The following is a 24,393-nucleotide window of genomic DNA, read 5'->3' on the forward strand; positions in this document are numbered from 1 at the left end:
TTTCCCCAACCTAGAGGGAGCTGGATTAAATTAATGGATTTTTAAATGGATAAGAAAGTGGTTGGACACTTGCATCCAGTGGTGGTCAACAACTCAAAGTCCTGATGAACATCACTGACAAGTGGTATCTCTCAGGGGTCCCTGTTGGTACCAGTGTTATTAAATTTAATACCTTCATTGAAGAACGTTTGAGTTCACCCTCAGCAGATTTGTTGATGACAGCAAGCTGAGTGGTGTAGTTGACACACCTGAGGACAGGATGTCATCCAGAGGGGCCTGGACAAGCTGGAGAAGTGGACCTATTTTGCTCTCATGAGGTTTAATAAGACCAAAAGCAGGTGCTGCACCTGGGATGGGGCAACCCCCAGTGTCAGCATAGGCTGGGGGATGAAGAGATGGAGAGCAGCCCTGCCCCAAAGAACTTGAGGTTGCTGGTGGGTAAGAGGCTGGGCATGACCTGGCCATGTGTGCTGGGAGCCCAGAGAGCCAAACGTGTCCTGGGCTGCAGCAGGAGCACCGTGGGCAGCAGGGGAGGGAGGGGATTCTGCCCCTCTGCTCTGTCCCACTGAGACCCCACCTGGAATAATGCATCCAGAGCTGGGCTCCCAGCACATGGAGGACAAGGACCCTTGGCACCAGTGCAGAGGAGGCCACCAAGATGATCTGAGGGATTGAACACCTTTCCTATGAGAAAAGGCTGAGAGGGTTGGGATTGTTCAGTCTGGAAAGGAGAAGGCTTTGGGGCTACCAAATGTTGGCTTCCAGTTCCTGAAGGAAGCCTGGAAGAAAGCTGGAGAGCGACTTTTTACAAGCATCTGTAGTGACAGAGTAAGGGGGAATGGCTTCAGAGTGAAAGAGTAGATTTAGGTTAGATATTGGGAAGAAACTCTTTCCTGTGAGGGTGTTAAGGTACTGGCACAGGTTGCCCAGAGCAGTTGTGAGTGCCCCATCCCCAGAAGTGTTTAAGGCAAGGCTCGATGGACCTCTGAGCAACCTTGTCTAGTGAAAGGTGTCCCTGCCCACTGCAAAGGGGTTGGAACTGAATAATCTTTAAGGTCCCTTCCAACATAAACCATTTGTGATCCTTGTTCCTTTCTGTTGCCAAAAAAATGTTGTCTTCCTTTCTCAGACTGTGATTTTTGCCATGTCTATAATGTCTCTTCCCTCTCCACATTTTTTTCTCTGTGGTATGGGAAAGTGTAGTTCTGTGAGAAGTTATTTTATTTTATAAGTGTTTGAAGATGCATGATCTGCTTCCGAGGAGGAGGACATCCTCAAGCACACTTTATATCCACTTACCTACTAGGGTTTAATCTTCCTCTTGCTTCTCTCCTACACATATAGGCAGTATTTTAATCCCCAAAGCTTTCACACAGTTTTTTAAACAGCAGGCATAAAAAAAATCTGCAAAAAACCAATCATAATTCTCTTGGAATACCCATCAGAAAATTAAAATATTTTAGCATTTTAATAGTTTATAAATTGAAATGAGAAGTTGAGATATTGTACTGTTACCAAACGAGTAGGTAAAGACTGCTGCAGTTATTTTAGACTGAACAATAAGTGGTTATAAACTTTTATATGAGTTGATAGTTTCTTTACTTCAGTATTCAATACAATTTTAAATTTTCCAGGTCACAAGATATATTCACAGATATGCTGCCTCCTCTAAGGTGATCTGCAGTCATCTTAATTTTGATATTGGACTAACTATATAGTTTTTAGGAGGAAATCACCATTCTGGAAAAAAAATCCTACACAGCTCAACATTTATGGGTTAACTTTTGCTGCCTGTGCATCATTTCATATGTCAAGACCGGCTTTTTTGAACTGACATTCATTATTTCAACTTGTCTCACTGTCATCATCTTTCATATGGCCTTCCTAAATGTCACTTTGAGAGCCATTGTAAGTCATATGTTAGTCCTGTGCTGATATATCACAGCATCCTCAAAAAATGCTTTTCATATTAGAGCACACATCAGAATCAGCCTACTTGGATTAAATAACCTGTCTAGATCTCTTGTTGTCTGTTTTATTTCTCTATCTCTTCACTGGCCCCTGGCTTCCTTTATTCTTTTCAGATAGGGCTGCTGCTTCTATCCATGTTTGTTTTTTTTGTTTGCTGTTTTGTCCAATACTGTGAAAACAGACTGGACTGAAGGACCTGAAAGAAAAGTAGTTATATTAATTTCTGGTATCACCTCAGTGGTTTTACAAATACACCAAATTATAGCTCTTCAATGTGCATAAATATTTGCTTGGCAATTAATTCATCCTTGTAAACTTTGAATTCAATTAACTAAATTATCAATAGATCCACTAGCCTGGCATATTCATTGATGATTTGTAATAGTCCCTTAATCTATTGATATTTCATTTCCCTGTCAAAGTTGGTTATTCATGCTGAGCTAAATTATTCTTGATCATAACAAGGAATTCCTGTTTCAGCAGTGGAAATTGAAATTGTTTCAATTTCATGTAATAATTCTCTCTGTTGTTTTATACTGAGGCAGTTATTATTGTTGCCTCATTGTATGATTTTTCTCTACATTGCAAGGTCTCCATCAACAGCAGTAATCCTTTAGATTTTTATTACTAGAGAAACAAAGTTTTAAGAAGCATGGAAACATTGTACAAATGACTAAGTATTAATGCTTAAAATTCTCAAATAATCATGCTTGAGCTAAATGCAATGACCTTGCCAGTGGGCTGTGAATTCTTCATGCAGAAATAATGTTCTGTTCCAAATACAGAGTTCCAGATACTGTCAACAGCAAATAGATCTCCCCAGTGTGACCTATTGGAGTAGACAATGGCAAATGCAGCTGTTGTATTCCTGATAGCATAGAAAAGCAAACTCTGTACAGAGGAAAAAACAAGGGCCTTGAAACAGAGAACTCTTCTTTGGAACTTCCTATGTAACAAAGTTCTAGGAGCAGATAACAATAGGCCATTGGACAACCTTATCTAATGGTTGAAATCCTTTATCCTCCTTTTTTGTAATTTTTTTACATGTGCTTTCAAAAATCAATGTTGTCTACCAGGCTGTAAAAATAATTGTGATAGTACTAAACCTTCAGAAATTGTATCCAAATTGACAAAATTATAAGATGGGGTAAAAAATTGAAAATGTATTTCAGTAGTTCTAGATTAATTAAAGATATTCTAGAGCTTGCACTGTGAAGTCAACAACAATGCAATAATCTGTAAGATCAGTACGTGGTGAGAAGGGTTTTTGTTTTCTGCCTCTTCTCCCCTGTTCTTCTGTCTTTTGTACATATATAACTGGATAGATTTGCCTTCATTCCTACAGATGTTTGACATGCAGGTTATTACTGCTGGTAATTGTGGAATTTCATTCAAGCCTTTCTGGAACACCAAGTAAAAGTTGTTAAGAATAATACAGAAAGCATAGATGCTCTTAAAACTTACCAAAACCCCTGTATATTTAGTTTAAATATGCATCCACTGCATCCTAGCCCCCCCATAGATACACAGAGTGAAGAAGCACATCCTAAATTTGCTTTAAAATGTGCTGCTGTGAACCCTCATTAACCCTGGTATTTCAACTGAGCCATCCTTTTTGCAAAAGGGCAGCTTAGTGGAATATCCTCAGAGTCTGAATGTGATTGTCTTGATGAAATGTAATATCATATAAAAATTACTTTCTGCAAGCCTACATTCAAAATGAGAACGTTTAGCATCTCAGCTGTTCGGTAGCTTTCTGTGGAGCACTAGCCAAAGGAAGAGTTTTCTAGATGATCTCTGAGGTCTAGTAGGTCTGTTGGAAAGAGGAATTCCTCATTATTTTGAAAGCAAGCTCTGCTAAGAGCATGTGCTGGGTGATAAAGCAGAGAGTAAAAAATTATAGCAGGAGGAAAGGAGATCTGAATATACTGTGCCATGCAAATGCCAGCTTCGTTAGATTTTGTCTATTTCTGAGGTGTATACAATCTCCAGAAGTGGTTAGAACAGGAAAGAGATGAAGGACATCTGATGTGCTTGAATGCCTCACCTCTCCACCACAGCCATCCCCCTCATACAGAGTAATTGGCCTAGCATTGATTATGTGGGAGATGGATTGCCACGCACATTTATATGGCAATTAGATTTTATCATTTACCATTTAACATGCATCACCAACTTTCCTCACAGTCTATTGCACAAGCAGACTGCTTTGGTTTTACATCTGTTTAATCTTTTCCAATGCCAGTGCTCTCCATCTAGTCTTTCGTGGGGGTAGAAACAAGCAGAGAGAAATAGAGCAGCTGGGAATCTGAGGATTTTTGTTGTCAGGAAAACATTAAATGTTTTTGTGTAACTGTTTCTTGTGAGGAAAAAAAAGCATTTTTTGAGAACAAAATTGATGGGTAAATGGTGGATTTTAACCTGAAGAAATCTTCAGATGTGAACACTTACTTTTTGAATATCTCCTTTTGTCTATCCAATACTTATCTCCTGAGGATGTTGTTGTGTTGTTTCTGTTTCTCACGATTCAGTGCTTCCTATGACACAGCTTTACCTGCCTGTGAAACACAGGCACATTTGTGTCATCCTTAAGGAGCACTAAACTGAGTCAAAAATTGTAATAAAAATTAAATCTGAGCACCAAGAGGTGCATGCAGAAGTGGACAGCACATCCAGTAGAGCATAAGGAAAAGTTTCTTGGCAGAAGAATATTTGTGGAAGTGAGGAAAGTCTTCAATGTAGTTATGTGATGGAATCAGGAGATTGGATGTGGAGCAGCGCATGTACCTCCACTGTGGATTGCCATGGAAATTGGTGGCAAGTGAAAACTGTAAGATCCTGCACCCATCAACTGTAAATTTCTTCTGGTACCTCTTAATTCTCCTTGTCTTTTTTTTTGTTTTGTTTTTTTTTCTGTCAGTGTGCACTACGGGGCAATGCTATGAAATTGTAAAACAGAACAGTCAAGTATCACTCAAGGGAAGAAATATCTTCAAAGTTTAATTCTCTTGACAAATAACTACAAAATGTACTATGTGCCAATAAGGGTGCCTGAAGAAAAGCCACAATGTCAGCATTTCAGTGCTGGTGATTTCTTTTCTTTTTAGGTTTGTTTTTTTTTTTTTTTCCTGATACATTTAATGGGGTATTCAGGCAAGATACTGAAAGCAGTGTAGAATTGGGGTGAAAAGATCAGTTTCTATATTCCTTCCCAAAAGAGTGACTTGCTAACCTAGAAATTGTTTAAATTTTTTTTCTTTTTATTTGCCTGTAAACATTTTGCCTTGTTTGGTTATCAGTATAGGGAATATGAAAGATGAAAGCCACCACCTGTCACATCATCAAACAGCCTCTTGCCTGAAATATTTGAAAGGACAGATAACTCAACAGAGCCTGGACATGTAAACTAGCCACCCTTTCCCTCCTTAGGTGACAGAGGGTCTAAAAGTGATAGAATTCATCACTCCAGTAGGAAAAAATATTTGAAAAGACTATTTTTCTTAAAAAAAAAAAAAAAAATCACATCAAAAACAAAAAAGACACCAACCACAAATCAATACTGAAGCTACAGAATGGATCTCTGAAGTGAGTAAGTGGACATAAAACACTGAGTTTACATTTTCATGTCTTCCCTCAAGTGCCCTTCCTTGCAAGTGGTAGACAAAATTCAGTCATGATTTGCTCTAGCACCAAGCAGGCCTGTGAATGCACAGCAAAGTGCATATTCTCTGCTGCAAAGGGGGTTTGAAAAGCCATATGCTGGAGCGTATGTGCTGCAGAAGCTGTGTGGATGCAGCATTTAAGCCTTTGTCAACCGTTCTTCAGTTTATTAATGGGATATGATCACAGTGGGCTTCTTGGTTTATGAAAAAAAAAAGAGCAATTATGTTTCATCAACGTTTTTTTTAAGGATGAAACATTTTTTTTGATATGGAACAAAGAGCAAATGTTTAACTCAGGGTTGATGAAGATGAGGAGACACTCTAGAATGACCACTCATCTACTATTCAGGCCCAGTTCCTTTTCTACAACGTGTGCTGAAATTTGAAAGAAAAATCTCCACTGTGCTCTGCCTATTGCACAATGTACAAAAGGTGGGTGAATTTGTACACTGGGGAGGTGAGAAGGTCGTCAAGGCCAAGTAGGCTCCCGTATTTCAGTGAACATCAAAGACACCTGAATGCCTACCTGAAAATTTTCATTTGAGACAACAGCCCTTGACTCGCGACCGGGACGGTGGCTGTTCTTTTAGTCAGTTCATATTCAGCTTGTGTAGAGTAACTGCTTTTCACCATTCAGTTGCCTTAAAAATACCATGAGTTGGGATTGTGTGGGTTGTCTTAGGATGAGTTCCACCATGTACTTTGTAGTGCAATTGTTAAGATCCTACTAAGCGATTTCTATTGATCTGGTAACAGCAGCTCATCTGTTTTAGGAGGGACTGGAATAAAGTGAACACTTTTTTTGTTTCGAGATTAGACTTTCCCCATGGCATTTCTCAGTCTTTGCAGTCCTCCTTTGTTTTTGCCTGCCTGAGGGAAGAAGCTGTTTTATGCTTGATCATTTTGAAATAGCATATTTGGGGAAAAGTGTGCCTGACACCTTGGCTTCGCCACAGCCAGATGTTCCTTTGTATTTTCATGTGTCATATAAAGGAATTGTGGAGATGCCTGCTGTGTTTTCAGAATCCACCAGGGTATGCCAGGGCTATCCATCTTGTTCCTGGGGAGTATCACCTCTCTAGTACACCACAGAAACAGTCTCATTCCTTGCCATGGTAGTGATTTAGTACAATGTGATGTTAGAAACATGACAAAGCAACTTCCAAAATGAAAGAGAAATTAGGAGAATAGCAAAAAGTACTTTTAAAACCCATAGCACAACAAGAGATTGGGGGAGAGAATGTCTGCTCCTGGAGAGAATGATGGATTTGAAGATGCTTTCGTTCAGGCATATAAAAATATTCCAGAGATATTGTTTTTATGGATTATTAAAAAAGTCAAGACAGAATTCCTTCCACTTTTGTATTTCCTCCTTATTTTTTTTTTTTTCAGTCATACATGGAACCATATTTGAATGAATGATTTTCATTTCTTATCAGCAAAGGTGTTCAATAAATAAGCACTAGATACGTGCAGAATGCACACAGATTTAGGAGAATAAAGAACTAAATATACCCTGGCTAAACTAATTCCCTGATGTCACAAATCTCCTGTACCAAACTGCTGCTGGTTTGGTTAAGGGGTCCAGGTGCACCAGTCACACCTGAGCAGTATTCTTACGTTGTTACCATCACAAACACATGGATAACAATTCCCTCTCTACTTATGTTTGAAGACAATGGTAGCTGTTAAATGAAGTTAATAGTTTCTGCCCACCAGCATATACCATGTAAGACTTCTCAGGGATGGATAAAAGGAGAAAAGTCTATGAAGAGACCTGTCAGCAATGTCACTAGCACCAGATAATAACTCTTAATGGCTTCTCTTAGTTAGTCAGAAAATAGAACAGCATCTTCAATCTTTGTTTTACATTTCTTTGGCTTAGCATTTGCAAAGTTCGTATTTTGAAGAAGCGCAGAGGCTTGGGATAAAAAAAGATGAGCTATTACAGGAGGACTTGGCATTTGTTTTACCAACAGTTGTGTGTGACTCACTGTTGTGTGGTGTTCTGTGTGCTTTTGCATAAGTGTGATTCCAATAATGAATACATTGAGAACTTGGGTTAATTTATTAGCTAGCATTTTTTTTCTGTGTTAAATTTACTTGTTATTAAAGCACAGATCAGCTCTAAGTCAGAAAAGAGATAAAGAGGTGTAAATAGGAAAGATCGTTGCAATAACTGAAGATCTGCAGTACCTGTAAAAGATGTAGATTAAACCCACTAAAATCTCTTTATCTTATGGCATAACTGAGCAGTACCATCATTGCCATGAGCAGGTCTAGCTCTGAAAGTGCAGCTTTCCAGCTGATTCCTCTGGCCTGCCATGAACTTGCCAGTGAGAACATGCCTGCAGCACACTTTTTTTTTTTTCTCAGAAAAACAAAAACAAAAAGAAGAAACAATCCCCCCACTTCAAGAAAAAACAAACAAACAAAAATCTGTGCACTGACTCCTAATACAAGAGAGTTGTGAGATCTGCTCTCAAATAAACGGCTTTATTTGAAGTTTTTCCAGTGATCAGAAGGCAATCTTGGATCACTTTATTACCTCACCTATTTCTTTAGTACCTGCAACTTAGCCTATGACAACTGACAGCTATTTTATGTAAATTGGCTATTTTCCTTTCTAAAATAAAAAAAAAAAAAAATCAGGATTACTATGAGAAAAAAGACACTTTTACAGGAATACATTTAAAAATCAAACTTAGAAGAGAACGTGTACAAGGAAGGCAACAGCAGAACTTTAATTCCAGAAACTATGGTTACACATTTCATGGGTAGCAGTGCATCATTAGTGTTGCATTTAGGTTCCAGCCAGTTTACACGGTGTCATAGTCTTGTACTATTGATCTGATGAAGTGTGGTACCTTACTTCATGAAATAACTTGCATGTAATTCTCACCTGTAAGTAAGTAGGCAGCTACACAACAAGGGATTTGCTCTGTAAAATTTCCAGCAGTGAAGCTGTACTTACATAAGAAGTGAGAAAGAGAAAACCTGGGAATTTGTATTGCACTATTTTGATTCCCCTGATCTCTTTTAGTGGGAACAGGGACAATCTTTTATTTTTTCTGAATCTCTGCCATTACGTACTTGAGATAAAATTTAATTAACTAGATTTTCTGCAATCCTGTCTTGTCTGAAAGTCTAATGGATTGAGTTTTGTTGGAAATTACTTCTTCATTGAGATGAACATGGAAGTAACATGTGATTAACTGAAATGAAGTATCAATGCAAAAATTTTGTGATGGCAGGAAAAATTACCAAGTGAAAAATATTAATGAACTTTAAAACAAAAAGAAAAATCTGAATTTTTAATCCAGAGTTTATCCCTTAGCAAAATTTTGTGTCTGAGATAAAGTGCTTTTCATGCCAGCATCAGCAAACTCAAAGATAGTATTAAACATTTGATATTAAATATGGGACGATTAACTCATAGTCATAAAAATACTTCTATGTACTTTATAAAAGGTGAAGTATAACAGTCAGGATAGCTACTGAATACATAAGATATGTATTTGTGTATTAGGTGTGCATTACATGCTCATTTGATTTTTAAAAGTAGAACTCAGTTATTTTGAACATCAACAAAATTGAAATATTACTCAAAACATCTTTTTGTAAAAATTTTATCTTTATAAAATGAGCAGGCCAATTATCAGCACTTAAAGTACTGTAAGTAAACTGTAGGGATGCAGCTTATTTAGACTCAATATATTGCACTTCACTGCATATGATACCTAATTGGCAATATTCCAGTGTATATTTTCAGGAGCAAATACCCTGGGTTCCAGCTTACATGTTGGCACACTGACCTGGGCTTCTGCTAGCCATCCATCATAACTAGCAGCTACTGCATGACTGTATGTAGCAATCTCAATAGGTTTGAGAGATGGATATCAGGAATTAGCAGGGGATCACTCTGAAAGGTTGTGGTTTTAAAGATGTTACTAATCACAGAACAAAAAATGTTGCTTGGACAGTATATTTTTAAAAGAGGTTACACATGTCTTCAAGATCAAGTTTAATTTTTTTATCACAGAAGCGATTTTCTTAATACTATTCCCTGGAATGGTTTTCCTCTTTTAAGTCTATTGGGATCAGTTGAGATGAATTATCTCTCTGTTCCGAGCTGGCAGTGACTGAAGGCACAAAGCTTCAGGAAACCTGGAAAGGTTTTGCTTTCTAGATGTTCTGCCTGAGAAAAAGATGGAGAACCTTTATTGTGACACAAGTGTTTTAACTTTGTTTTCAGTACAACAGATTGAAAAACACAGGAATCTTTCTGCTGTGAATGACTTAGATCCCCTTTGTGGGACCAGATGGATCAGCATATTTTAATCTGTTACATTTAATCTCATGCTTGTGAGATTTACATTGTACCTCAGAACTCTAGAGGAAAGCAAGATCTTATTTTCCAAATTATCTACAAAGAATGGATAAAGCTTGAGGTGTCTTAGTGTATGATGCTACAAAGAAGATGGCTAAGACTTTTGGTTGGTTTGTTTATTAATTCTATGTGTTAATAAGCATTCCCCTAAGCATGTTCTCTTTTCTCTATTTCACTAATTCCAATGCAGTTGAATTTTAGGAATGACATGTCGTAACTAAAGATTTTTCTCAGTCTTACAGACATTTATTTGTTTCAGGCTATTTCCTTGCAGGTAAACTGCTAACCATTACAAACTTCACTAAATTGCAGTCCCTCTCAAACAAGAAATATGCCAGGAGAACCAGTAAAAGGTGTATTTGTGATTTACACCAATCAGGGGGAGATTAAAACTAGCCACATGGGGTAGTGGCAATAGTACATTTTGAGTTGTGTCCTTGTAAAACCTACAAAACTCACCAAACACATAGGAAATCAACAATTTTGCATTTGAGCTGATGCAGAAACACTCTAGTGTTTCTGGTCTTGTGGCCTAGGCTCCAAAATCAGCCAGACTGGGGGTTGCTCAGGAAAGCACAATGTAGATTAGGATCTATATCCAGATAAACTGCTGAAAATTTGTGCTAGCAAAAAAATACATCATCAAGGAGGATTTAATGCCTAAATGGAGACTGTGCTGTTCCTGCTTCCCTTCTCTGGCCAAGCAGCAGCCAGGTTCTATTCTGCAGCATGTCCTCAGCAGCAGGTATGGAAAGCACCTGCTTAAACCTGCAGCCTGACACTTGAGGCACACTTAGAAAGGTTCTTCTGGTTATGTTGGATTGAAAGGTGACTGTTCTGTTTGCCAGACACACCCAACACGTGAAAGAAATGTAGAGCTTGAATTGTTTTAAAACAGAAAAGCATCCTCCCCTCGGTACTGAAGAGGAAAGTTATAGTTATGTCCTTTCACAGTAAGTCTGTCACAGAGCTAGGAATGACTTGAAGGGAGAAAATCACTGGTTTTCAGTCCAAGTAACTTGCCTGAGGTTCATCAGAGCAAGCTGTTTGTTATAGGTGTCTGTCATTAGAATGATTTCAGCAGCAAAATTCCATTCTTTTGTTTTGCTGTTTTAAAGGCATCTAAATCCCCTTGCTCCAACATGAGTTTCAGTGGGATAATTGGTCATTTTGCTGATTAACAGTGGTATCTTTAAGTTTTTCCTTTCATGTGTCCCTCAATGTTTTATTTCATGATGTACTACTGAATGGATGATTCTGGATACAGGGCTTTGGGTGGCTCTTGGTGCTTCACTTATTGCTTTTCATCTCACTGTGCTGTGTCCATCACTGGCATGGTCTGTGGTCAGCTTCCCTGAATATCAAACAATTATATGAACAAATTGTATAACAATTATTTGAACAATCATATTGAACAAAAAGATGAACAGCTGCGTTAGTGCTAGGTGAGTTTCTAGGTGGGGATTCTGTGATTTGATCCTCCTCTCCAAAATAGATGCATGTTTCCTGTCAGCTGGCATGTGGAAAGCATGCCCAAGTACTTCTAAGTAAGCAGCCACACAAATTTGAAGTCTACATTTACATTTGAAAAAATACACTCCTTCCATGCCGTAGTATCATACACGTTATCAGTGTTTGTTTTCTTCTACATTTATTTTGAAGAATACTTTTTGGACATATCTGTCATTCAGCACAGAAAGGCCAGAAGATCAAGTGGGTCAAAGGTTCTGCTGGTTCTCTTTTGTATCTAATATTTCTTTCTCCTCAACAGGTGATTTGTATATTGGAGGAGTGGCCAAAGAAATGTTTAAATCCTTGCCCAAACTGGTGCACGCAAAGGAGGGATTCCAGGGCTGCCTTGCATCAGTTGACTTGAACGGACGGCTCCCTGATCTCATCTCAGATGCTCTCTTCTGCAATGGACAAATAGAAAGAGGATGTGAAGGTATTAAATATGCTTGTTTTGTTGGTTGCTGGGAGTTTGTTTTTTTGGATTATTTTTTTTATTTTTTTTTAATATATATATATATACATATATATATATATATATATATCATGGTGAAAGTGCTGTGCCAATCCTGTAAGGGTTTTTTTGATATTTACACTCCATACATCAAGAGACTATATTTTACCTGCTTCTAATTGATCTTGCTTGACCCTTTCTTACATAAAGGCTGTGGTTTTTAGCATTATGGAGGCAGGCATGTGCCTGCCCTAAAGCACAGAGATTGATCTGAGAACATGAGTTAACTTCAGAATGTTAAATGTAGGTTGCTTTTCCAGTGGCAAAATTTTTTTGCATTTGTTTTGTTTACTTCTGATGTATTTTAATTAATGATAACAACAATAACAATTTATTTCAATTAAGCTCTTTATATCTTCATAATTCTCAGGCATTAGTTAATGCTGAGACAGTAGCTAAGTAATTCCAATTTTAAAGCAGACATTTTGAGCTGGTTATTTCAAGGCTAATTTATGAAACTTTTTAATACCAATCTTCTATATTTTTGCTCAGCCCTTAGATTAGTATTGACATGAACCTTTCTATCTGAAATCAGTAACAGACAAATATGTTTTATCTCACAATTTTGTGTCTTTATTGACTCGTCTGGAATACCATGAAATTTAAGTGAGGACAGAATTAGAAGAAGTGTATTTCTAATTCAGGGTTGTCAATCTCTAGCTATTTTTCCAACTGTCATTTGATCCCACGTTATTTTTACTATGGTTTATGGAATAATTTGAATATATTTTCTGTCCCTGCATATCTAAGTTATTGACATAATTCTGGATTTTTTGTTTATGTTCAATTTTATGTGTTTTCCCTTCTCTCAAGTGCCATTCTTCTCTGGACAGAAAAATGTGTAAATGACATTATAAAATCTATTTCGAGTTGGAATCTTAATGATTTTGATATCAAATTTGTTAAGTATGCAAATTGACATTGTAAAAATCCAAGGAGAGCTGGAGGTTCCTCAAGTTTCTTGAGAAAAATCTTCCTGGTGGATAAAGTCTCCCTCCTCTTTTGTTGTGCCTACAGTACATTTAGATAGGTGGAACATTTTTGTTCTTTACCTGCTACTTTTAGTTAGCAATATAAGTTCTATTGTTAGTACATAGAAAAAGACACTAAAGCTACAGGAAAATATAAGATGGGGAATTTTGCACATTTCTTTCAGGAGTGCAAAAATATGTATTAGATTGACACTGAGTTTAGAAAATTAGATTCTGCTTTCTGAATGGTTTAAGCAATTCTATCCCTGCACCATCCCTTCAGAGAGTCAAAGTATGCCTTAATTCCATTATGCATTTCATAGCTTCTTTTGAAATTATGTAATTTCCTAAATGAATTTTCTGTACTTCAAAGAAATATTTCCACAGGCCTGGTGTGTGAGTTCACCTTTTAATCCACTGGCACAACTCAGCTATCTGTGGATTTAATAAAGCTACCAACAATTTACTAAAAGCCATAAAGCCATTGTCCTTTTTGGTAGACAGTTTTTTCCAACGCCAAAATCACCTGACATAACAAACTAATCAAACCAGATGTGCTGCCTGGCTCCCAGAGAACTGCCTCCTCAAAAGTCTTCTGCCTGCAAAAGGAAATTGCTAACAGCATGGAACAAAATATCCCCTTCCACCCCTTCTGCTTAACCTTGCCAGTTATCTCTTCCATCTCACTTGTTTACTTCAAGTCTTCATGTCTGACCTGTTTGTCAGTCTCTTGTTTGCAGACCATTGAATCAGATGTCCAAAAATGTGTTCTGTCACATAAAAGATGATTTAGGTCACTTATGAATTTCGGTGTCTCCCAGAGAACCCTTGCATGCCTCAAGCTGCTCCCACCTCTGCTGCTGTGTCCAGCCAGGACTGTCTCCATCCTTACAGAGCTGAGAGTTCCACACCAATCTCACCCTGCAATGGGATGGGTAAGCCCTGGAAATCTCCTGAGACATCAGGTCCAAAGAGCTCAGGGCACAGCAGCAGAAGTAATTTCAGAAGTGTTAGTCACCACCACTCTCAATCCCAAAGACAGCTGATATATGTCCAGTGTTAAGACATCAGGCTCTGGAAAATCTGTCCTGAGAAGTGAGGCACTTGGATTTATTGTTTCCCAGATTTATTGAATTGAATTTTTACCCCAACTTTCAGGTACATATTAAGGAAAAGAAAACAAACAAACAAACTCTTTTTCTCTCTTCCGTCAAACTCTGAAGCCATAATGTACTTCTAATTAATTCTATCTGTTAGATTTTGTACTTAAAATATCTATATTTCTCAATAATTTGATGGTCATAAGTACATTAAACATTTTTAGCATGGGATTGCTGTGGCAAGTTGGAAGGTTTGCATTTTGAAGTTTCAGCCACAGGCAGAAAGATATCTCTATCATTGAACATGAAACATAATTTACACTTGGCTGAATCCACCTTGTTGACAAATTTTCAGTGACTAGAACAGATAGAAACTAATGGCTAGAAAGATAAACACGTTAACTAGCTCTTTGAATTGTTAATGACAAACCCTAAAGCCAGGTTGTGTCAACACTGTTTTCCTCTAGTCAAATCAATTGTATTTCATTTTTCCACTTAAAGTATGACACAAACATAGTTTTTATATAGTTATAAGAAAAATGCACTGTGTGTACATGTGCATATAAAATTAGTGTATTATATGAAATATATGAAAAATATCACAGTATTAACATAACAAAGATTCTTGGTGGTAAAAGAAGAAATTTGTTTTTAGAATATATTGTGAAACATCCATGTGTCAGTTTATAATGCTCATTGTGATATATATTGCATGCAAGCCCTCACATAGGACAAATGTAAAGGAGATCACAAAGTCAGTCAATTAAAAAGTCTGCAGTGAAGACAGAATAAATTAGAATATTTAAAAAATTTAATATAAAAAAAGAAAAAGTGCTAGAGAAGGGTGTATCACAGTTTTTTACTAACTACCTTAGTTCTTCAAAATATATAAGTATATATAGGAAAAGATGAACTTGTTATGGTAAATATAGTATTTACCACGATTAAACAGTTGTCTTCTGTTCTTTGGGGAAAAATAATCCCACTTTTGCTAAAAGAAATGCTTATATGCAACTAGTCTTGATGGTAATTTTAGAATGACTAATATAGATAAGCCAAGAGTGCTAAGAATCAATTTAATACAAAGAAAGATACCTCACTTTTTTAGCAAGATTGTATCTGTATTTTTTTCTAACTTATGTGTTTTTATATGCACTTCCTAATGTGCCTACAGGGTCCTGCAGTTTATGTACTTTCAAGTCCTTGTGACTTTCGCTCTACTTTTGCAAAGATGAGGAAATTCAACATTGCATAACTAAAGTGTAAATAAATCCATGAATATATAACATTTAAACACCTACAGATATTTTCACTTCAGCTTTGTAAAGTTTCTGAGTAGCAGAATCTGGTGAGAAAAATTGTGTCTTGTCAGCTACGGGATTCTGTCATTATAATCCTCTGTTCGAGACAGGGTGATGTAATGCCCAAATGTTTAAACTTCTGGGCTTAGAACACCAAAGAAAAGGAAACCACTATCTAATATCTGCCTGCTGCAGTCAGCTATAGGTGATGGTGGTACTATTATTATTATTATTATTATTATTACTAATTATCCCAACAGGAGAAAATAGAAAAAAATAATAATTTTGCCAAGAAAGTACTGTACCCTGCCCTCCCTCTCAGTGACTTTGGTAACTGTTCAGGCCCTGCTTCAGAGATTGAGCTGTGCCTCATTTAAAGGAAGAGGCTGTTGAACTGACTTAAATTATATTGATATAGAATTTTTTTAAATACTAGCAAATCAAAAGAAAATCCCACACTGAGGTATTTGAAGGTCTCACGGAAAAAAGGGTTGTGAGGATTTCTCTCTGGGGTGTATTTTTAATTTACGTAGTCTTTGGACCAGCTTTGCCCTGTCATCAATGACTGGCTGAGGGGGGTTCAAATGGATGTTGATGTGCTTCCTCTAAAACAATTTGGGACAATTTTGCAATCCCAGAACGAAATTTTTCCTTGTAGTGTCAGGAGTTAGTGTGAAATGTGTGTGAGAGCTCGTAGTAAACTGTGGTTCACAGTCTGTATTTCAGCCTTCATTCACCAGTCACAGAGAAAGGCCTAGAAAAAAGGCAGACCACAGAGGATGATGGTGCTAATTATTCCTGAATTCAGTGTATGTGGACATGACAAAGGGCTAGTCAGGACTCAGCCATGCATTTACTTTGTTAATGCATTCATAGCTATCCAAGGAAGAAAAAAACCCACACTTTTAATTTTCCTCCATTACATGTCATCAGCTCAATTAACCATTATATTTCTAGTAAAATACTGGCAAATTACTGCTTTCTTATTTTGGCTTGCCTGAAGATTTATGGCTATTAGCATTAATTTGTTTGCATTATATGGCATTTCTTTCTCTTTTTAACAGCAGCATGCACTTTATTCTGAATGGTTTTTTTCTGTGTTTGCTGCCATTTCAATATTGCTTACTAACATTTACTATATTTTGCTTTTTTTATTTTGCTGACAAAGTTGCATTGATGAAAGCTGATTTGCAAGGTAGATAGCCCTGTGTGTATTAAACAAGACTGAAACCCCCAATGCATAGTTGGATTTCTGCAATAAATGCTCTGTACATTTCAGAAGTAGAGTGTTATTTCGTTGCTGATTTTGCCTTTCACACCTTTAAAACAATGGGCTAAACGAACTTTCATTTTCCAACATTGCTTGCATAAAGGCTTTCAGTCTTGAATATGTTTGTATAATGATTGCTTTAGTGCTTTGATCATTCCTTTTTGAAATTTCTTTATATTTCAGTAGTCTAGTTATGATTCTCTAGAAATAGAGTAGCTTTGTTTTTTCATGTGTATGTCACATTTTGGCATGCCTGTTCATTAGTAGTCTGATTTTCTGCATTTCCCCTTTAAGAAGGAACCTGCATGGGATCCCTAAAGCATGTGAATCGGTTCTCGTCAACATTCCAGCCAAAGAATCCCAAACTACTCTGAATTTCAGACCTAAATCATTTAAAATAATTTGTGGGATTAAAATAATTGTAATAGCGTAGCTTCATTTTATTATTTCTTAAAACTTGTTTCATTTTTCTGTTTCACTATCCAATCTTTCATATCCCAGAGTTTTGATTCCTGCAGCATCTGGCTTTGCTGTTTGAAATGCGTTTACAGGAAGAAACAATGAAGTTTTTAGACAACGTTTAGCCAGTTAATGGTCTGACTTGAGATTAACAAATACCTGATAACGAAGTTAACGTTCCCAATGTACCTGGAATAATTCTGCTTCCGTTTTGTGCATTCTTATGTGTTTGACATAGTGATCTTACAACTAAAGCAACCCTCCCCCCCTTTTAATGTTACATGCTGCTCCAAAACCAGCGAGTTTATGTGCGTTTGACTTGGTAACTCTTTGCTCATTTGATTTGAGATGTTGCCAACTACTCAATGTGACCCACTGAGAAGTACCTTTCTTTGGAAGATGAAGTGCAAGTCCTGTTTTGTGTGTTCTCATTAGGCCCCAGCACAACATGCCAAGAGGATTCCTGTGCAAACCAGGGCGTGTGCCTGCAGCAGTGGGATGGATTCAGTTGTGACTGTAGCATGACCTCCTTTAGTGGACCATTATGCAATGACCGTAAGTACATGAGAAATTGTCCCTCTGAACACCTGAGGCCTCCAAGGCAGCATTTGAAACAAGTGCCTAAAGCTTTATGTTGCTTTAATATTAGATATTTGACTGAACTGGTAAACCCAGTGAAAATCTGTAAGGCTTGCGGTAAGAACAAAGAATGTGCTTTATAAATTTTGGACAATGTACAATATCAAACACAAGCAGAACTTGGTCTTGTTGCACTTGATTCTAAGTCTAATATACTGATGGTTACCTTTTTGATGCATTCCCTTTCCTGCACAAATATTACAAATGGATTTTTTTTTTCCTGATTGAAAACACGTTTTACATTTTGTTATCTTAATGTAGCACTATCACAAGGGCTATAATTACTGTGAAACAGTTGAGAAGGCTTATTATCTCCCTTTGTGGATTTCTTTAGGTGACACACTAAACATGCCAATAATAAAAGCATGCTGAGTATTTTAGTTCTTTTAGATTTCATCTGAATAACACACAGCAACCATCTGGTCTTCCAGGAAAAGCTGAAATGTGTCAAAAATAAGAGTCCTGATTCACCAGCTTCATAATGTCGTTTTATTCCAATCTAACCTTATTGATCTAAATAGAATTATGCAGGAGTGATGGTGGAATAATAATGGAAGAGCCATAATGTTCCACGGTAAATGATAAAAGTAAGCTGCTGACTTTTGGTTTTAATTTACCACATTTGTAATATCCAAATGTTGCACATTTATATACCCATATGAAGATGGAATTTCTTCAAGGCATTTTTTTTCTATTTGTATACATTTATCTGAAAAAAAATGACTGATGATAGAAAGTGTTGTATAACTGCCTAGTCAAGTTCTGGATTCTGGATTTTTCTGTCTTGTTCTGGTTGTCTGTTCTCCACTCTACAGCAAGGCATGCCATCTTGGATAAACCCAAAACCAGCATAATATTTATAATCTGAAAAGCTTTTGACTCAAATTGTGTTTATCACAAGACTAGGAAATTAGCCGTATGCAAAAGCTAATAATTTATTCCCATGAAAGTTCCACGGTTTGAAAACTAGGGAAAGGATGAAAACACTGATTCTCTTTCTCTGCAGTTGCTCTCATGGTAGAAATGAAATGTGGTAGAAATTAAACTTTCAAGGATTTGAGCAAAGGTTTGGGTTTACTTTATGTTTGCACTTCCCAGCAATATACATGATTAGTCATATTGATAAACATACATTTTTAAAGTTTCATCTCCCTACCTACTACAAGAGAAAAAATGTTTCTGTTTTGCTTTTACATTGTTATTTTTGTTTTTTGATCTTTTGAGTTGTTTCAGAAGTAACTAAAACCTATGAATAGAAAGTTGCAGATACAACATCTAACAAAGGGGAAACTCAGTTTATAACTTTTAGTAGTAATTGTTGTGTGGACCTGGAATATTTTATGAATTATTTCTTCAAGTGACAGCTAATGCATAAATTTGGCAAATTGATGAGCTTATTTAAGAAAGACACTTACCTGTGAATGCTCATTTATATAGTAATATCATGGACTACATTGCACACAATGAGATATCTCACAATATGCCATTTCTGATGATGGTAAAGGACTCCTTTCAGAAGTTGGTTGCTACCAATGCTTACTTTATTCCCAGAAGAATCTTTTTTACCCTTTTTTTTTTTATCAGAAGCACAAAATATAAATTTATCCTCCATATGGATGTTTTGTAATAGAATGCAGAGTCTAGCAAACATAATGCATTTGGTTTCTGCTTTGTCTCGGCTCCTTAGACTAGTTCAAATACCAAAAAAATCTGCAAAGCCCATCTAACAAGAGAGAATTTTTGTAATGGTAAATGTGCTGGAAAGGAGGAAAAATGATGTTGTCAGTGTCATCTGCATGCTCCAAGCCTGCTCTCTTCTGTGTTTGGGAAGAGCATAATGGGAAGAGAAATGAAGAAATGTTACTACAGCTTTTGAAAAGTGGCAGAGGCTGCACACCACAGACTAAACTTCACAGCACTGAATAAGACAAATTCCCTTCATGTGAGGAAACCTTCCAGGTCTGGAATAGCACCTGCTTGTTGCTGAAAATGCATCCCCTTCAGGAAGGATGTAGGCACCTTCCTGAGCATGTTTCCATTGCAGATTGTGCGTGGAGCGACACTGATTGACAGAAGCTCAAATTTAACCCAGTGTTGCTACTCAGGCAGGCCCTTGGCTCACTTCACATGTGAATATTCTGTTTTATATAAAATGGGACACTTAAGATGTCAAAATCTCATAGACAGAGATTTTTTTAGTCTCAAACTCCAAAAATTGACCATTTAAGAATGTGTCAGTGGTAATAAGACATGCAGTTAGAAGTACTTAGTCCCTCAACCAAGGTGATGGTATCTCTGTGAAAACACTCTTAGAAAGTGTGCCATTCTTGCCAAAATGCTGGACAGATGAAGGAGGAGGGAACAAAACAGTCAGAAAAGAGGGAATGGGTGCTCAGATGGGTGGGTGTTTCACTCTCAGCTGGGATTCTACCCATCACACATCACCTCTGTTTTGTTCCACAAGTACTTAGAGGACATATCTAAGCAGAAATTTCAGTGATAAAGGTGCCCAGGTAAGAGGTGACCTGTCCAACCCCTCTGTTCAGAGCAGAGTCAGATTGCACAGGTTGTCTGGGTCATCCTCTCCAAAGATGAAGGCTCCATAGCCACGCTGGGAAACTTGTCACAGTGCTCATTCACCCTCACAGTACAAATATTTTCCTAAAGTTTAAATGGTACTTCATATATTTCTGTTTGTGCCTATTGACTCTTGTTCTGTCACTGGCCACCACCAAGAAAAATCTGTCTTCTTTACCTCATATACATTGGGAATTTCAAAACATTGGTGGATCCCCACTGAGCCTTCTCTTCTCCTGGCTGAGCACCCTCTCTTTATAGGAGAGAGCCCTTGATGGCCTCTGTGGCCCTTTGCTGCATTTATTCCTGTGTTCTCATGTTGTTCTTGCACTGGGGGGCCCAGCACGTGGGGGCAGTGTTCTAGATGCTTCTCAGGAGTGCTGAGTAGTGTGGAAGGGTCACATCTCTCAACCTTTCTGCAACATTTTACCACCAACAACCAGTTTTTGCCACAAGAGCACATTGCTGACCCACGTGCAACTTGTTGACTATCAGGATGCCCAGATCCCTCTCTGCCAAGCTCCTTTCCAGCTGGTCAGGCCCCAGCTTGTCCTGATGGGAGGGTTTATTCCTCTCCAGGTACAGGGTTTGGCACTTTTTTAGGAGGTTCTTGTCAGTGCACTTCTCCAGTTTGTCAGTATCACTCTGAACACCAGCACACGCATCTGGTCGATCAACCACTCCTCCCAGCTTCGTATCATCTGCAATTTGCATAAATGTGCACAAATTACCTTGCTGCATTTGAGCTGATACTTTCAGTGCGTTTCCCATAGTAACCCCAGAGCACAAAGATCTGACACACATCATTCCTGGGCTTTACAGTGCAAATGTTGCACTTGTATCATTCTTGTCTTAAACTTCCAAAACAGAAAGTGTGGAGGAAATAATGAAAGAAATGGTTTCTTGGAAAGTGTTATAATACATTCCATTAATACTCTGTGAAAGATATTTCCTTAATTTTGTTGTGATAACTGCTAATTATTACTCCTGTGCCATTCAGTGCATTATTAGAGGTGAATACGTGGAAATGAAAAGGGAGACTTTTTTTTCTTTTTTTAAGTTCTCTTATAATAAACACCATGTGAGGCAGATTGTTTTCTTTCCTAGTGCAAGAGTATCCTCTATGTGCCTGCTAGTGAAGAAGGAGAAATTTAGGGAATGCACCCCTATGGAAAAAGAACTGGGTCAGCTATGTGTAAGGCTATAATTTTAAAAGTGTACTCAAGAACAGCCTCTAAAGAAGTTGCAAATCTCAGTAGTCCAGTGAGTAGGAAGTGCCTGTAGACCCTAAGCCTTCATGGTGGCAGAGGTGGGAACTTTCAGTGCGCTGCAGTGTCCTGTCTGCTGGAAGATAAACAGGGCAGGGCAAGTTTAGACCCCAAGATGCTATCCAGTTTGTCATTTTTTTAGTTTAGATGTGATATGACACTTAGAGATTTGGGGCACCAGTGCTCTATAGGTGCGATAGAGGGAAGTGTTACACTGACTAGTGTAAAACTTGCAGCAGTGGTTTTTCCTACAGATGGTATCATGAAGAGACTGTACTAAAAGGACAGTTAATGGCTGTTCTTACAAATGGATGCATGTCCTCTGAGAAAATATGAGAAAATCATGAACATAGCAACCATATCTAACAGCAGGTTATGTAGTGAAAGGTATTCTCCCAAATAATTAATCTAATTCATATATTTTTTTTTTTTTTTTTTGGTATAATAATAGTGTTGAAAATTGCTCTGGCACAGCAAAACAAATCTATAAGAGATTATCTGCTTTCTATGAGTTTGCATTGGTTTTTACTCTGCCAGTCTTTAAGTATAGCCGTATTAGTGAATGTAATGGCACATTTGTGGAAACAAATACTGCTATTATGACATGGAAAATAGCAGACATAATAACATTGCCACATTGCATTAGTATAGCAGTGTTCTGTGCCAAATTACAGGGCAGCTTCAACACTGTCTGTTACCTTAAAGGAATAATGCACTGGTGATGTACTCATGATAACTAACACTTTGTCAACTCTTGTGCTAAAATCCAGTTCTGAAGGATTAGTGCTTCACCATGCAGTATCTCCTGGCTAGGAATTCAACATTCTCAGCCACTGTGAGTAGAAAACTCTTTTTAAAAGTGTCTTTTATCTTATTTTTATTCTTTATCAAGAAAAAAATCAAAAACCCTAATTTAAATGGAGAGTTGTGTCATATTACAAACATGGCTTCACATAAAACATGTTTGATTTTTTTTGATATTTGTTTTTATTACAGTTATATGTTCCAGCTAAAACTTCACCTGTCTTTGCAAGACCAAACTCCAGGTGTGTCTTGGCTTTTGTAATCCCCTTTCTGCATTGGGGGCTGAAACATGTATGTTTCCTGAAAAAAAAAATTCTAATTATTTCATATTGAACACATTGAATGGTGGATATTTCTGACTGCTTCTGAGGATATTAGAAACAAGACACTGTAAAAATTCATTAGTTAAAATTTATAAGAGATTTCAATATTAGAGTATTTGACATGATAAAAATTTGAGAAGGAAGCGAATTCTCTCTTCACTGTAGTGTTTGGAGAGTGTATTATGTAATACTGAAGTACAATTTGAAGCACAAAACTTCGAAATATTGGGTCAGCATTCAGCATTAAATGAGTGGCTTTATGAATTCCAGCCACCTTCACTGCAGAGCTCGGATCAAAACAAGCACCTTCTCACACTAAATGAGATAGGGGTCTTATACTTTGGGAACATGTAATTAGTGAGTATGTAATAGCCCAGATGCAAGGCAGGTGATTCAGTATCACTCACAAGTGTAGATGTGGCTATCCTGAGGTTTGCACTGTTTAATGTTTTCAATCTGTGTATATATATTTGAAAAAAATCACACACTATAGCATATAAAAAATGGGAGTATTTATTATTTTCTCTTGTATTTGCCTCTGAATTTTTACAGTCTTCTGAACTCTTGTACAGTGTTGAGAATTTGGTAGTCATTTGCCTTCCTTCTGGATTACAAACCAGGGTGATACTCACTTTGTATTATCAGTCCACTATGACACCAAGGATGGATTTAAATAATTTTGCTACATAGATTTCCTTCACACATATTAATTGATATAACTTTATTGATAGTGCGTCTTCTGGACCTTGTGACACCGGGAATGTAAGATCCATCTTAGTGCTACTTTTCTGAGCAGGTTATATAGAAAATGTAGACACTTAATTAATCCAGTGGCCAAAATCTGAACTAACCATAATATCCACTCTCAGTAGTATTTTCCAAAATAATATTACGTATTCCTAGCTTTGTAATTGCTAGCCACCAATAAACAAGTTACCTGCTATTAAGAAAAGGGATAGGAAATTCCTCAAGTGTACTTTAAAACACATTTGATTTTCATCTCCAGTAGCTGAGAATGAAAAAGATTTGTCCCTGGTAACATACCAGTCCAAATACTTCATATGATTATTTTGCCACTGAGACTCACTTTACACATGAGAAATAAAGATAGCTGTACACAAAATTACAGTGCAGGGCAAGATGGTGGAATGAACTAATTGAAGAAATTTCAATTTGCTCAGCTTATCTTTTCTGATATCTCACTACAATTAACACCTGGAATTTGTGATGACAAATATCAGTGGCCTAGTTTGTATAAAACTCAAAGGAAGTAGGACTTTACACACATCTTGAACATGCAGAGAAATTGAGGTGTTTAGGAGAATTAGAAAAGCTGTAAAAAGTGCAAGGAAAATGTTGCCTGTGGCTGTCAACCAAGATTATTTCTTTTTTGTTGTTTTTATTAGAAACCTAATCAAGATAGATTTCACCTTGAATTTTTAGGCCCCTGTGATATAATATGGCAGCACATGGTGCTTCAGGAAGAACTAGAGAGCTTGATGCATAGATAACAACATTTTTTCAGGCCTTTATTGTCCCAACTCTGTTAGGTTTTTTTGCTCCACACTTTTATGTGGGTCTTGCAGTATGTAAATTTGGAAGTATGTAAATTTTAGCTTTTTGCTAAGATATATC

At 37.2% G+C, this 24,393-nt stretch overlaps 1 protein-coding gene across 19 annotated transcripts in view; it reads left to right on the forward strand.

The window, feature by feature from the left end:
* Nucleotides 1-24,393, forward strand: part of NRXN1 (neurexin 1) — a 675,655-nt gene that overhangs the window by 322,419 nt on the left and 328,843 nt on the right. For all 19 annotated transcript variants that reach the window (XM_088053912.1, XM_088053915.1, XM_088053923.1 and 16 more), the window contains 2 exons: nucleotides 11,795-11,968; nucleotides 17,583-17,702. In XM_088053912.1, coding sequence (XP_087910038.1) covers nucleotides 11,795-11,968; nucleotides 17,583-17,702 — 294 coding nt within the window. The remainder of the gene's footprint in view (nucleotides 1-11,794; nucleotides 11,969-17,582; nucleotides 17,703-24,393) is intronic.

Source organism: Pseudopodoces humilis, chromosome 3, assembly GCF_049639895.1.
Source record: "Pseudopodoces humilis isolate 2021_Gansu_Grassland_sample_001 chromosome 3, ASM4963989v1, whole genome shotgun sequence".
NCBI lineage: Eukaryota > Metazoa > Chordata > Aves > Passeriformes > Paridae > Pseudopodoces > Pseudopodoces humilis.